The 16776-nt window shown below is 42.2% G+C and overlaps 1 protein-coding gene across 5 annotated transcripts in view; it reads left to right on the top strand.

The window, feature by feature from the left end:
- The window catches only part of LDB2 (LIM domain binding 2), a 246301-nt gene extending 235490 nt beyond the window's left edge, over positions 1 to 10811 (top strand). For 3 of the 5 annotated variants that reach the window (XM_081207872.1, XM_081207871.1, XM_081207874.1), the window contains exon 8: positions 8732 to 10811. In XM_081207872.1, coding sequence (XP_081063998.1) covers positions 8732 to 8962 — 231 coding nt within the window. In that variant the 3' untranslated portion in view covers positions 8963 to 10811. Of the gene's footprint in view, positions 1 to 2151; positions 2295 to 8731 lie in introns of all 5 variants that reach the window. The other 2 variants (XM_081207875.1, XM_081207873.1) reach the window with 1 other exon arrangement.
- Positions 10812 to 16776: the final 5965 nt, after the last annotated feature.

Below are 16776 nucleotides of genomic sequence, written 5' to 3'. Positions count from 1 at the left end.
TTTGCGCTAGAAAAGTGGCTAAGTCAGCTCCTGATCCTAGACAGTGCTGAGTATTGTGAGAATTCTGTTCTTTGCATGTGCCATATACAGGCGTTCCTGTGAACATTCAGCAACAGGCTCTGGTGTCTGAAATTTCCCCAGGCGTTACCCAAAAGTACTTTTAAGCATAGCTTTGGAAGCATAATCACTAAAAATTCACTTAAAAACAAGAAAGTTGAAATTATCAAGGGAGTGTTTTCTGCACCTAGAGCCATGTTTTTCTTGCCTGGAACTGAGACACATCCGCACTCCTGGCATTACTGGTCAGCCCTCCTTCTCCTTCCAGTTAGTCAATGATTACCCCCCCCCAAGAGACACGGGTGGCGCTGTGGTCTAAACCACTGAGCCTAGGGCTTGCCAATCAGAAGGTCGGTGGTTCGAATCCCCGCAACAGGGTGAGCTCGTTGCTCGGTCCCTGCTCCTGCTCACCTAGCAGTTTGAAAGCATGTCAAAGTAGATAAATAGGTACCACTCTGGCAGGAAGGTAAATGGCATTTCCGTGCTCTGCTCTGGTTCGCCAGAAGTGGCTTAGTCATGCTGGCCACATGACCCGGAAGCTGTACATCGGCTCCCTCGGCCAGCAAAGCGAGATGAGTACCGCAACCCCAGAGTCATCCACGACTGGACCTAATGGTCAGGGGTTCCTTTACCTTTACCTTTAACCCCCCCCCCCATGACAAATTATGAGAAGAGAGTCTCCTTCTTGCCAGTGATAGCTGCAAAGGTACGCCACAACAACAACAACATATTATTTATACCCTGCCCATCTGGCTAGGTTTCCCCAGTCACTCTTGGTGGCTCCCAGCAGAATATTATTATTATTAATAATAAAAATAATAAAGCAATAAAACATCAAACATTAAAAACTTCCCTAAACAGGGCTTCCTTCAGGTGTCTTCTAAAAGTCAGATAGTTGTTTATTGCCTTGACATCTGATGGGAGGGCGTTCCACAGGGCGGGCGCCACTACCGAGAAGGCCCTCTGCCTGGTTCCCTGTAACTTCTCTTCTCGTAGTGTGGGATCCGCCAGAAGCCCCTTGGAGCTATTTCCCAGTGTCAGGGCTGAACAATGGGGGTGGAGACGCTCCTTCAGGTATCCCCATGAGGAGCCTGTTGGACAAAGATGACATTTCAGACATCTAGGAAATAATCTGATCATGGAAGAAAATGACTTCCCAACCCCCATCTAGGAGCTTCAGGAAATGAAGCTTTAGCCCTTTTTAAACAATCTAAGCCTCTCCCAAGATTTTGTTTGTTTTACCTTCTATAATGAATATATTGTGGAAACTCTTAAGTCAGTTTTGCATCACACAGTGGTTGGCCAACTCCATGAAATGTGTTTCTGTTTATGAAAAAGCTTTTTTAAAATTATAGTGCGTTTAGAAACTGATGGTATTTTGAACTGTTGCCTGTTGTCCCATTTAGTTGGTTTGTCCTTCGTTTGTTCCTTGATGCCCTGGCGTAAGCCCTTTGATATTCCCCATTACTGGTCTGAGCAGGTGCCCCAGTCTCAATCAACTCCACATACTCAGCTGTTTTGTAATCAAAAGCTGGCAACTATTTTTCCCATATGTATATTTTCCATAAGGAAATATAATAATATTGATTATATTCATAAAGAATCCATTCACCTTACAAGGTGGTTGTGTGCCATATTTACGATGGGACCTGCACATTCTGTTTTTTATAACTCAACAAGCTGCCATGGGGTTGTTTAAGGGTAAAAACAAAGAATTTTATTCACAGGTGTGGTAACGTAGAGAGTTCCAGCAGTACAGCTGCCTTTGACCACACTAAACCAAGCACAGCCTTCAAGTGGGGTCTTGCTCATAGCTGTCAACTTTTCCCATTTTTTAAGGGAAATTCCCTTATTCTGAATAGGATTCCTTGCATGAAAAGGGAAAAGTTGACAGCTATGGTCTTGCTGTGATCCAAATTTTGCAAGCATAGAGCCACCTGTTCGTACACTGACTATTGCTATTTGTAACCATGAAATGAGCAGATGTAGCTGAATCTTGCAAGCTGCTGTGACTAGCCCTTAGCTGTGTGTGTCCCCTGCAAAAGAAAGCCCTAGGATTTAATTCTTGGATTCTGCTTCTCAACCCATGAGCAGGAGCTAGGAGCACTCCAACGCTGCAGCCTCAACCCTGGGAGGGATGGAGCCTTGTGTCATTCGACAACAGTAAACCCTACTGGCCAATTTAAGGAGAAGCATTGAGGGGCTGTAAAAGGAGTCACTTCCAGTCCTCTTCAGAGGTTGGTGGCTATTGCACTAGGGAGTTGAGATGACTTGGTGTGGAATTAATTGGCGGGTGTCTTTGGCGTTGCTTTCCAAGGAGCAGAGGGTCCCACTGTGGGGCAGAAACAATGCAGCTAAGCCAAAGAAGTGGACGAAACTTCACTGAAATCAACTGGAACATTGAAATCCAGTTGATTTCAGGAGGACTTGACACAACTGGTTTCTCTGGATCAAGACCACAATGTGTTTTTTTCTCTTTCTCTCTCTTGATTGGTACATGGAATGAACACAGGGCATTTGCATCTTGTAGCGAAAGCTTTGCTATCTTTATAAGATCAGATGCCAAGATGCAAAATAAAGCTGTGGCATAGCTCCAAGGTAGACAATATATTCTAGCTAATGCAAGTAACCTGCTGCCATTGATTGTGGAAGTTAATAATACAAGTGATTAAAAGAAATCCTTCTGATAACCACTGGCAGTTGACATGTTATGAAATGATCTATTCATTTAGTGGTACGTTACCATTCAAGCATCCCTCAAAACTTTTGATTGTAAGGTAAAAAGGTAAAGGGCCCCTGGGTGGTTAAGTCCAGTCGAATTTGACTATGGAGTGTGGCTCTCATATCTGCTTTCAAGCCAAGGGAGTTGGCGTTTGACCACAGACAACTTTTCCGGGTCATGGGGCCAGCATGACTAAACCGCTGCTGGTGCACAGAGGACCGTGATGAGTTCCAGAGCGCACAGAAACACTGTTTACCTTCCCGCCAGAGCGGTACCTATTTATCTACTTTCACTGGCATGCTTTCGGACTGCTAGGTTGGCAGAAGCTGGGACAGAGCAACAGGAGCTCATCCCATCACGTGGACTCGAACTGCTGACCTTCTGATCAGCAAGCCCATGAGGCTCCGTGGTTTAGACCACAGTGCCACCCGCTCCCTTGGTTTTGATTATGGACCTTGGCGGTGCATAAATGCTGTGGTTTTTGAGCTGTGTTCTCCAGAAGAGCAGAAATGACAGACGTGTGTCTCTGAAGGAACTTGCCCATCCATCCATCCGCCCCTGCAATGTGTAACCACAGGAGAGAGTTGGTGTGACCTCTCTGACACACTCACAGTTGCTTGCAAGGGGCCTAGTTAGACCTCCAGGGCTGCACATGAACTTTGTGTGCTTCAGAACTTCCTGGGCGGTCTAGTCAAGGCAGAAAGGATTCCCGGAAGTTCGGAAGTTTGAAAACCACTGCATTCATGTATCACTGTGGATGAATAATTCCATGTTTTCCCTCATAAGTTCTTGAAAGGGTCTGCCTTAGTGGACATAGCTCCAGCTGCTCTCCAGCCTCAGTACCCACAACCTGCCCCACTCCAGAACCCACAAAATGAGACAGCAGTGGCAACAATTTCTGCTAGATAAGTGAGCAGTTGTGTGCCCTTCCCTCCACCGGGTATTCTGTATGGACTAAACTGGTGGTGATGCTCATGGGCCTAGGTGCCTTCAAATGGGGATTAATACCAGAAACACCATAACCAGACACTGGAGAGACCTGTCAGGAGTAAGTATGGACCAATGGTACCAAATAGTATGAGAAACAGCCCTACTAGAAAAATTAACCAATAAACTGAAACTGACAAACAGAAGAAGACGCCTTTTGTGGCTCCCCTTTATCACATACACAGCCCAACAAGACAATGGCAATAACCCACCAACAGCATACAAATCAATATGGCTAACCTGATCCAAAACACCCACCCACCCCACTCACACACGAAAACAAAGACCACCACAGCCAACCACAAATGAACAGCCACACCCTAGGCCAACCCCAACCTCTCTCACCACCAAAGAAACACAAATGAACAGCACGAGCAACGCTGACACCAAACCCTACATAGATTAAGCAAAATAGAAATATCGTCACCCAACCCAACCCCACCCCACCCCATCTCCCCCCCCCTCCCCCCCAATGTCTCAACAAATGAAACTGATTTGTAAAAATGTTACATGGAAAAAATACAAGAGACATTACACATACTTCTGTAAAACAAGAAATTAATTAATTAATTAATTAATTAATTAATTAATTAATGGGGATTAATACCATGCCCAAGGAATACAGAGAGATAAATCACAGACTGAACGACTCTGTATGTGGTTTACAAAAATTAATTAACAAATTACGACATTTTGACACCTTCTGATACATGAAATCTTAATAATATGTACAATGCCCAAATAATAATGACATGCGCAACTCAGTATCTTAAAGACAAACAGTCAAAATATTCTTGAAATAAGTCCATGAGAACAACTCTCTACAGTGGTACCTTGCAAGACGAATGCCTCGCAAGACGGGAAACTCGCAAAATGAAAGGGTTTTTGGTTTTTTTAGTTGCTTCGCAAGACGATTTTCCCTATGGGCTTGCTTCGCAAGACGGAAACGTCTTGCAAGTTTGTTTCCTTTTTCTTAACACCGTTAATACAGTTGCGACTTGACTTCGAGGAGCAACTCATAGCACGTGGTGTGGTAGCCTTTTTTGAGCTTTTTGAAGACTTTGGTGATTTTTGAAGCTTTTCCAAAACTTTTCCGACACCGTGCTTCGCAAGACGAAAAAAACCGCAAGACGAAAAAACTTGCGGAACGAATTAATTTTGTCTTGCGACGCACCACTGTATATGGATACTTGTGCTGGCCTGATCCCAATGGAACTCTGAGAACAAGATACTCAGATTTCGATCTCTGTTTTGTGAATCTTCTGGTTGGCCCAAAAAGGAACTCTAGATTACAGTATATATAGCATGTGTATAAGAACCTCATTCAATGCAAACTTCAGACAATGACAAAAATTCTCAGCATAAGGAAAACTCAGTGCATTATTACACTTGCATACAAGGGCAATTCAGCGCTCCACTAAATAATTCAGCTCCAGCCTTAGAATGGCACTGTGGGGATTAGGCAAATTGATGGAGCCACAGAGCTAGGAACCACAAAATCAAAATGAAGCCTCTCTTCTGCTCACAGGCAGGGCGCCATCGAATACCAGTTTCCAGGGCACTAGCAGGAGAAGGCAATTGCCTTCAAACTTTGTTTGAGAGGACAGCTACTGTTTGAAACAGGATACTGGACTCCAGCAAGGCTCTTCTTATAAAGTCCTATGTGCAAGGAAGTCCTGATTCACACAGTACTACCCTCTCTCCTTTTTTGAGAGGGAAGGATTGTAGAAGACCTGAGTCATCTGCCTTTAAACACATGCACCTCTCACTTTTGTTTGGCTCACAATTCCTTTTCACTGTCTTTTTATATATGGTAACGCCCCCCCACCCAGTCGTTCTGATGAAGGGCCAGCAAAAAAATAATCATCATTATCATTTTAATGCAACAAACCATGTGTTTTTAAATATTGCTCCATCTATTGGTCCTTCTAGGTTTGTTAATTAATTTTCATGCCTCCCTCTGATTTCCTACCTCACGCCGCAAAAAAATGTTTCCACTCTGGGTTTTTGTTTTGTTTTTAAACTATTTACAAACCTTCAATCTTGAAATCACATATGCTAATTTTCCAATTAAGTTATCTTAACATATTTGACTAAATACTCTTTGAATTTCATCCATTCCTCCTGGTATTCCTCCTCCTTCTGGTCGCGGACTCTTCCAGTCAGGTAGGCTAGCTCCGAAAAGTCCATCATCTTCATTTGCCATTCTTCCACTGTTGGGACTTCTTGTGTTTTCCAATTCTTAGCTAACAAAATTCTAGCTGCAGTTGTGGCATAGAAAAACAATCTAACGTCTTTCTTGGGCAATTCCAAACCTGTTATTCCAAGAAGAAAGGCCTCTGGTTTCTTAATAAATGTATATTTCAACATTTTTTCCAATTCATTATAAATCTTCTCCCAGAAGTTTTTCACCTTGGGGCAGGTCCACCACATATGATAAAAGGTACCTTCTTTTTCTTTACATTTCCAGCATAGATTATCACTATTATGATATATCTTTGCTAATTTTACAGGAGTTAAGTACCATCTATACATCATTTTCATAATGTTTTCCTTTAACACCATACATGCAGTGAACTTGACCCCTTTCCTCCACAACCTTTCCCAATCTTCAAACATTATGTTATGTCCCACATCTCTTGCCCAATCTATCATTACAGATTTAACTTGTTCCTCTTTTGTATGCCACTCCAACAATAGATTAAACATTTTAGACAAGTTTTTAACTTTAGAGTCCAACAACTCTTAAGACTACAGTGGTGCCTCGCAAGACAAAATTAATTCGTTCTGCGAGCTTTTTCGTCTTGCGAGTTTTTTCGTCTTGCGAAGCACGGTTTCAATTTTTTCAAAAAATTCTTCAAAAACCTCAAAAAAGGCTACCACGCCGCGTGCTATGAGTTGCTCCCCGAAGTCAAGTCGCAACTTGCACCTCTTCAAGCAATGCACCCTGGGTATTAACGGTTTTAAGAAAAAGGAAACAAACTTGCAAGACGTTTCCGTCTTGCGAAGCAAGCCCATAGGGAAATTCATCTCACGAAGCAACTCAAAAAACAAAAAACTCTTTCGTCTTGCGAGTTTTTCGTCTTGAGAGGCATTCGTCTTGCGAGGTACCACTGTAGTTTGAGATATCTGTGGGGTTTTAGCCTAGAGGTGGCACCTCAAAGATGTACTGACTGAGAGGGAGTTCAGGACATAAAAGGGCAAGCGGGGACAATAGGTAGAGTTGTTATAGATAATACTAAGATGTTCTGAGGCAGTTGGGGCTGACAGTATTGGTGAGAGGTCCAGACACTATTACACCTTCCCTTGCTTTTAACACAGCATTTACAACTGAATTATTTTCACCATTCAGTCCCTTGCAGGGTTTGTTAAAATGTCTGCGTACAAATATGAACTTCAGTGAGGGCTGAATCACAAGAGGCTTGCCAGTGACGCTGCGCCAAAAGATGTGCCCCATAGATAGGTTCTTTCCACTGAATGCTGTGGTTAGAGAATCTCCTTTAAGCCGTGAGCTCCAGAAATCCCTCTAGTTCCTGTCTGGCACTCTGTCTTAGTACTCCATGCTAGCTAAAGATCAGCGGAAAACCATCGATGTGCAGTTGTACTTGTGGTTATGTGAAAGGACTGTTTGCACTCACAGCAGCAATGGGACAGATCCTTTCTTCTTGCCCCTTCCGGCTTTTGACAACTGGTAGCTTCATCGGTGTAATTATAATTAGCGTTCCTGTCTCCCTTTTCATGGTACCAGCTGGACAGATTGGTCCTCTCATCGCACAGATTGGCAGCAGCATTGCCTACACACAGAGAGGTGACAAACACACCACAAAATAGCAGATGGCAGATCCAGGGCTTGTTGGCAATCAGGGTTTCTTTTTCCTTTTTGCTAATTACTTAATTAGTAATGCAAATTGTCAAATCAGTGTGAACATTGTTTTTGTGGGGGTTTTTTAAAAAAAGCTCTACCTAAATTAATTACCATAATTAAGTGGTGAGATGTCAAGTGGGTTGCTTAGGGATAAGAGGTGCTGAGTTCTGTGTTCCAATGGCTGGTGCATTCAGAGTAGCATTTGTGAGCTTCATTTTAGCTGCCGTAGTCAATGGCTAGAGAAATAAAGCAGAGAACCTCTAGCATAATCCATCTGGAAGTTCTCCTCCACAAGCCCCCTTGAAATGAATGGGAGTATACATGAGGACAGCAGCGGCTCCTCTTCATTTCAAGGGTATTTTGTGTGAGGGAAACTTACAGATAAAGTGTGCCTTTAATTTGAACGTCTAAGTGTTGACACTTCACTCCTTTGTTGCTTGAAAACCACAAAACCTGAAATAGAAATAATTTACTGAATTGGAAAAGGGTCGCTGAAATCATTTTAAGCAACTGTTTAAATCCTTTCAGTGAAAGATTTTTTTTCTAATGCACATTTTTTCCACCTGTTACCTGCTATTGTCTGTATTTTGAACTTGAGAGTTAACAACAGACAAGAGATCTGAGCGTTAACAACAGAGTAGAATCCTACCACAAGTTTCTACATGCATAGGAAGAACACTTTATTCCAATTTTTTTGTATAATAATTTTAGTCCATTTTAATTACAATAATCCAACAGTTGCCGCATTAACACAATACCGAATCAAAATACAATCGAAAGAGCCCATTATCCCAGCCAAATTAAATAATTTTGGGTGACTTCCCGTGTGCTGGGTTTTAGGGTACAAAGTTCTCATTTATTTGTGCTTCCATAATCTTGCTTAACCCAATTCCAATGGTTCTGATCTTGATCCTTTATTTCACTTTGTTCCATTTTTGAGCCTTACTATTATGAAGGGCACTGTATCAGTGCACTATATCAATGGGGCTTGCATTCAGGGATACTTCTATGAAATGGGTCACTGATAGACCAATGACTATGTTAGGCGTGGGCTTTTTTTCAGACATCTTTATATAACAAGTGTTGGGTGCTTTTCACAGGATGTGATGGTAGTCGGGGAGCCAACGCTAATGGGGGGAGAATTTGGCGACGAAGACGAGCGACTCATCACAAGGCTAGAGAACACGCAGTATGATGCAGCAAATGGCATGGACGATGACGAAGATTTCAACAATTCACCTGCGTTGGGGAACAACAGCCCGTGGAGCAGTAAACCTCCTGCAAATCAAGAAACCAAGCCTGACAACCCAACACCTCAGGCTTCCCAATAAGTTTCCTGAAGCAAGTCACCATTACTATATCGCAGCATCCTTTATGACGACAATAACTCCCAGTTTTCAACAGATATAGAACCAATTTCTAAATGTGTACAGCTCTCTCTCTCTTTTTTTAAGTTAGGAAAATAATTTATAAGCTTCCAGATAGGTACCTTGGAAGCTCTTGCACATGACATGATACTGACACTGACCTCAGTGAAAAGAACTGAATATGTAAGTAGCACCTCATGAACATTGATTAAGACTCACATTTCAGTGGAAGATTCTTCCCAACCACGACCCCCCCCCCCACTTTATCCTTTAAAGGCCATATCTAACAGAAGACCATTAGTGATCAGGATCTATTGGCCGTTTTAAAAACATGGTGAACAAAATACATCCTCTTTTCCAACTTGCACCTGAAGAGGAGTGTGTGTGTGTGTGTACACACAGTCATACCTTGGATCTCAAACGCCTTGGCTCTCGAACAAATCAACTCCCAAACAATCGAAACCCGGAAGTGAGTGTTCCGGTTTTCAAACTATTTTTGGAAGCCAAACGTCCGGCGCAGGGTCCCACGGCTTCCGATTGGCTGCAGGACGCTCCTGCAGCCAATCAGAAATTGTGCCTTGGTTATTGAACGGTTCCGGGAGTCGAATGTACCTCCCGGAACGCATTCTGTTCGAGAACCAAGGTACAACTGTGTGTGTGTGTGTGTGTACACACACACATGCAGTTTCCTTCCCAGGTTAGCCATTTTAAAGGGAGGAAACAAGATAGGATGGAATTTCGTTAAGAAGAAAAGCTGTGCCCTAATAGGTTTTGTGTTTAAGACCATGAGAACAGTGTCCATGAGACCATGTCCGTGAGAACAGTGATTCTGCCTCTTAAAAATACGTCCCATAAAATGTACAAATATGAGCTTCCTGAAGTATCAGTGTTACAAATCCAATCGCCCACACATTGCTTGTTACAAAGTACAATTTGTGAAATTAAAAATTATAAGGCCATCAATGTTGACTGATCGGAAGGAAATTGAAATCTGATCCAGACTTGGTTCTGATCCAAAGAAAATTGAAATCCCACGGAGGAGCTGTTCGGCAAACAGCATCCTTTAGACAAAGATAACGGGTAAGATTTCAGATTTCTGTTGTGGGCTACGTGCATGAAAATCCGGCTGCTGGATGGTAAAGAGGAGGCAGCTAGGGATATAATGGAGTTATTGCTCTTACCCAGATTGGGGCCTGTGCTGCTTTAGTGGTCCCTGGAGAATTAACTTCTTAATTGTTTCCTGGCACAAATTGAGGCTCTCTCTGCCCTTGTTTCTTCCCCTCGTTGGTGCTGCCCTCCATTTTTTATTCTAGCAATTTTAAAAGCCCACTGCTTTACATTTGCAACTAATTACAAAAGCACCAAGACAGCTAAAAATGTAGTTTTGTTTCATCAAAGACCGGGGGTGGGGGTGGGGAATTGTGTGGAGAAAGACACCCATTCTATATGAGAGTTTATGCTTTGTAAAATTGCTGTGGAACTGAATTTTGAAAGCCATGTAATCCATTAATTTTGTGAGCAGTTTAAACAAAGACTATTTTTTGTGTTTTTATTATATCTTAAGTTTATTTTGTTGTTCTTTCCTGCGATATTTCTTGTATAATACTTTTGTAAAGCCCTCCAAACTAATTTTTGATTCCGGTATATTTATGTGAAACTTTATAAAATAAACTAATTTTTTTCATTTACATATTAATATGTTCAATTCATCATGTAAAAAAAAAAAAATACAGCGAGTCAGTGTGTTATACGATACAACTGTATTTTATGTATGCTTTGCCAATATGTGTGCCAATAAACTGTGTTAACAGAAGGGCTTTGTGTGCTTCCTTATCAACAGAATACACACGCGTTATTTTACCAGGGTGAAACATTTCAGCCACCCATTTTCGTTTTTGTATAGCACATGTTTCTTCTAATGACTTTTATGAACTTACGGAAGAGAATCAACCATTAAAATGTGAATTTATAACAGTATTACAAAAACTTGGATGCTGCAGAGGAGAGTTCGGATGAGAACTCGTCGTGCATTTGTCATTTGAATTCTACTCAATATTGATTCACAGCAGATTCCAATGTATAGTTAGCAGAGTAAAAACTTAAAACACGTTCCACTATTCCCAAAAAATAGACCAGAGGCAATTGTATTTAATCCAGCAGAGCTTTAGTGCTTCAGGAGCACTAAATGGTCACAAATCCAATACGTTCAGGATTGGCACTGTCCATAAGAAATCCATTTGCAGCAGACTTAACTTAAAGTTATAATAACTTATAGTAAGTCTAAACCTTAACACTAAGTGTACTACGTACAGAACACCACACCAGAGGAAAAGAGATAGAAAGAGAAAGTGAAACTCAGGCTCCTTCTGTCCTTACTTTTATAGTCAGCAAGACCTTTGCAAAAGAGATAAGCGAACCAGTTTAATCCAGCTGTACTCAGCTTCTCTGAAGGAATATCCCAAACATCATGAACTTTCTGCTTGTTTCTTTCATACAGAAAAGCTTCCAGAACCCTCTGGAATTAAGTAGAATAGGAAAGATCTCTACACATCAGATCAAAAGAAATGCAAAGTGACAGCATAACTTATATGTAATACAGGATCATGAATTGAAGCCACACAATGGATTTGCAAAGGACTTACAAATAAAGTCCAATGTTTATAGGTCTCAGTATATCCTGGTTGTAGCCCAGTTTATTTTTCCTTCGATTTTTAGCTTAGTTTTTAAGGTTGATTCCAAGCTTGGGCAATCTCACACACCCCCTGGTCAAAAGCAGGGACTGGAAAGAGGCATTAATAGTTATCCATAATGTGGCAGTATTGAGTTTGCATTGAATTGCAATACATTGTATTGCATTGTATTGAGTTACAGGGAACCAGGCAGAGGGCCTTCTCAGTAGTGGCACCCACCCTGTGAAACGCCCTCCCACCAGATGTCAAAGAGAAAAATAACTACCAAACTTTTAGAAGACATCTGAAGGCAGCCCTGTTTAGGGAAGCTTTTAATGTTTAATAGGTTATTGTATTATAGTGTTCTGTTGGAAGCCGCCCACAGTGGCTGGGGAAACCCAGCCAGATGGGAGGAGTATTAATAATAATAATAATAATAATTATTATTATTATTATTATTATTATTATTATTATTATTATTATTATTATTATTATTATCATCCAGTCTCATTTTCCATATGTTATCTGCACGACAACTTTGTGGGGTTTGCTGGGCTGAGAGACGGTGACTGTCTCAAGATTTCATGGCTGACTGGTGACTTTAACCCTGATATCGTAGGTCCTAGTCAACTTAGCAACCTTCCACCTCATTCCCTGTTCTGGAAAGAAGATGCACAAGCAAATAAGCTGCAAGGAGGAGAATAGTCTTTTCCCATAGGTTTGGGCATTTGCGGAGGCCCTTGCTAAGAATCCTATGTTGCACCTTTAAGATTAACTATTTCTGGCTGCAATTCTGTACATCCTTACCTGGAAGCAATACCTGTGGACTCCAGTGAGCCTTTCATCTGAGTAATGTATAGCTTTGGGGGCATGAACCTGCACTGGAAATTGTGGCAGCAATTCTGAGACAAGGTAAGATGCTTAGTTAGGTGTTAACTGAAACGTTTAAGTGTCCAATGTTTCTTTGCAAAGGAGGGGGAGAGCGAGACGATGAGAACAGGTGGAGACCACAAAACTTTCCTCCCAGCAGAAAAGCAAGTGTGACAGCAGACACTTCTGCTGAACAAATGTTAAATAATCCACTTTTCAGTTTAGTTACATGCAATATTTTTGTACAACTGCAGTGCTTAAGTGACTACGGGATCTTTGCAAGGAAGAAAACCAGAACTATTCACGTCCCCGTGACCTCATTGGCCATGCCCCCATGACTTCTTGCATCCTCTGAGCTTAAAAAACAAAACTTTAAAATTCCACAAAAGTAATTCCATGCCTTGTGGCACAAAAAGCTGACTTCTGAGATCTGTATGAATAATGCAAGTTAAGCAAATCTATATATTTATCCTATCTTGCATTTGTAAAACTTGTTCTGCTCATTGAGAGGTCCAAAGCACTATGCAGGTTCAGAAGCTGTGCCCTACTGAGAATCCTACCTGGCTTCTAAGTTTTCATCAGACATTCATTGCCCATACATTTCCAGGCTTATTTGCAAACACAAAGGATAGCATATTGATTTAAAGCAATCAAGACAAGTTGAGATTCGCAGAAAGTTGAGTTTGCCACATTCCTCATGTTTTCTAGAGATAGAGGCAAGGTTTGGGTACGTCTTGATTCTAAACAAAACCGTTTGCAGTGTATTTCTGTTCTGTGTGTTCCAGAGGTGCTTTCATTCCAGAGGGAGCCAGTCATTTCATTCCAGAGGGAGCCAGTGTGGTGTAGTGGTTAAGAGCGGTGGACTCGTAATCTGGTGAACTGGGTTCGCGTCCCCACTCCTCCACATGCAGCTGCTGGGTGACCTTGGGCTGGTCATACTTCTTTGAAGTCTCTCAGCCCCACTCACCTCGCAGAGTGTTTGTTGTGGCGGAGGAAGGGAAAGGAGAATGTTAGCCGCTTTGAGACTCCTTTGGGTAATGATAAAGCAGGATATAAAATCCAAACTCTTCTTCATCTAATTTCTAAGAGACAAGCTGCACATTATGTAGATTGCAGTGGCTCGAAAAGATGTGAGAATTCTGGATTTGCATCACTTCAAAATTCAGGTGGGAAGTTAAAAAAAACTTCCCAACAATAAAAACAGTACCATCACAAACAAATCTGCATGTAGAAATCTAGAAGAACAGAGCTCCCTTGTCTTTGTACTCAGTACTTTGGTTGTAGAAATTGTTGTAATTGAATCCATAAATAATAAATATTCCTCAAGCCTAAACCCTGTAGGCCACATTAAGTGTGGTGTAACATTTTTTCAAAAACAAACATATTTGAACCCATTCACAAGAATGGAGCTAAATGTCAGTAATAGGTGGGGGAGGGGAGTGAAAATGCCTTTATCAGCTATTCTAACTTCCACCCCCACCCCAATAAATTATTAAGTCCCAGCCCAAGCCCATTAATGGCTCCCCATTAACAGGGCAGCCATGAAAACGTTCCAATTATTATAATCTTTTCAAAGGCTAATAATCTGCATGTGCACACATTTAGGAAGCCATCTTTTATTACGCATCATGATGACTGACAACACCTTTTGAATTTTTAAAAAGATTTAAAATGCAATGTTGCCGCTGCACTTACATTTCAGGGAGGCTGAAAATGTGGAAACACAGCAACTTTTCGAAATGCGCTTTTTTAATCAACCTGTAAAAAGACTCTGCCATCCTTCCATAATATATCAGGGATTAGAGGCCGACGTATTTAGATGTCAAGTTAAATTTAGGTGCCCAAGACAAACCCCCTTTGGGGGTAGAAACTGAATTAACAACTTCACCCTTATGAATCATTGTTCTGAACTTCTGCACAGACACAGCAGGTCAAAAACCAGACTGAGGAATATGCAGGATCAGAGTGGAATAGCCCAGTCATAGAATACCTGCACTGGGAGCAAAAGATTCCAGTTTCATTTCTTAATATCTCCAGCTAACAAGATCCCCACTAACAGCAGCACAGCTCAGAAAGACCCTGCACCTGAGGGCCTTATTATTATTATTATTATTATTATTATTATTATTATTATTATTATTATTAATTATTTATACCCCGCCCATCTGGCTGGGCAGCTTCCAACAAAACACTAAAATACAATAACCTATTAAACACTAAAAGCTTCCCTAAACAGGGCTGCCTTTAGATGTCTTCTAAAAGTTTGGTAGTTATTTTTCTCTTTGACATCTGGTGGGTGGGCGTTCCACAGGGCGGGTGCCACTACCGAGAAGGCCCTCTGCCTGGTTCCCTGTAACTTGGCCTCTCGCAATGAGGGAACCGCCAGAAGGCCCTCAGAGCTGAACTTCAATGTCCGGGCAAAACGATGGGGGTGGAGACACTCCTTCAGGTATACTGGACCGAGGCCGTTTAGGGCTTTAAAGGTCAGCACCAACACTTTGAATTGTGCTCGGAAACGTACTGGGAGCCAGTGTAGGTCTTTCAAGACCAGTCTAGCTGCCGCATTCTGGATTAATTGTAGTTTCCAGGTCACCTTCAAAGGTAGCCCCACGTAGAGCGCATTGCAGTAGTCCAAGCAGGAGATAACTAGAGCATGCACCACTCTGGCGAGGCAGTCCGTGGGCAGATAGGGTCTCAGCCTGCGTACCAGATGGAGCTGATAAACAGCTGCCCTTAGTGTGGATGGGGTAAAGGAGATGCCTCATTCTGGTCTAGGGAGCCCACACCTGAACTTCATACCCTCTATTGTGAAGGGGGGGAATTGAGGTTATATTGTAAATAATGCTTGACTGAGTCAATGGTGTTGTCCAGGTCATGTGAGGCTTGCTGTGGAGCCAATCAGAAGCAGAGCTGAATGTCGCGAACCACATTCTGAACAGTGAGCTGCTGGCACAAGCCCTCATTTTAGGATACCCTCCAAAATGCTGCACTCTCCCATGAATCTTGTGATGTGCCCGAGATTGTGGCCCCAAACACACACATTTGCGGGGCATGCGCTAGTGGTGCCCTAAAATCCATGCTTTGGGGGTGCCATGCAAGATTTCAGCCCCCGCCCTAAAGCACTTTTTCAGGGTGAGATTGTGGCGCCCCTAAACAAGTGTTTTGGTGCTGTGCTTTCACGCCAAAAAATGGGATGTCCCAGCAGTTGAGGGCTATGCATTTAGGAAGGAGGGAGGTAGGAGGCTGTCTTCAGGCATGGAGTATCAGAGTTGTGTGGGTGAACGTGCTGTCGCCACACCCCATTTGTGTAACTTCCTCCACCTGCAGGGCAAAGTTGTGAAGGGGGGTTTGCTCCTGTAGTCATGGAGGATCCTGAGCACCATGGGAAAATATGGGTGTAAAATGTGGGAAGTAACCTTGTGCAGCAAGGAAGTTACCCTTAATTTTGGTATTTCCAAGGCAAGCTGCTTCCTAGCGTAGAGGTAGAACACAGCCTACTCAATTTATTTTGTATATTTCCTGCAATGATATTTTTGTACTGCCTGATCGCATTTCTTTAACGCAAGGTTTCTTTTCCTTTCCCCCTGACATGCTGACACACAAAGGATAACTGAGAAATTTCAAGCAAAGAGTTCAGATTTTGACCACAAGAGCTTTTTCCGGCAAGCAGAGCTTCATTATCTCTGTCCAGGCTAGCATTTGAGTATACACAATTATGTAACATTTTGGTCATGCTTGCAATTTATGGACCTCTGGTGGCAATATTTTCCAGCTATATCAACTCATTGGGTGGCGATGTGCCAACTCAGAACCATTTGTTTGCAATATCGCATCCCACCATTGTACATGTTGCCACAGCTGTGGCTTATCCAACATGCACTCTGACTGAAGCAGAAGAAAATATATAAATGTCCCCTGAGGGAGCAATTGCTCAAGTATTAGTCATCGGGCAAAGTCCTTTATTCTTCATTTTTATGGCAAGATTACCCCATATAAACGGTTGCCCAAGTTCCAAGCCATTTGGTTGTTATTTGCAGGAATGTAGTGGCTTCAGCTTTGGTTACAAATGGACAATTCTTGCCTGCAATTTAAGTCTATGATTGCACCTGCTACATTTGACCCAAAGAAAGATAGCAGTCCAGAATGGGTGAGTGAGCACAAACATAAATTCTCTGGGCCAAGTTGTAAAACGCCCCTCTGTCATGCAATCCCTTGGCTGCTTTGAAAATTTGACAAGGA

The sequence above is a fragment of the Podarcis bocagei genome (assembly GCF_964188305.1).
Source record: "Podarcis bocagei genome assembly, chromosome: 9".
NCBI classification, from domain to species: domain Eukaryota; kingdom Metazoa; phylum Chordata; class Lepidosauria; order Squamata; family Lacertidae; genus Podarcis; species Podarcis bocagei.
The sequence above is the reverse complement of the archived record's forward strand: the minus strand, read 5'-3'. Positions and strand labels throughout refer to the sequence as shown.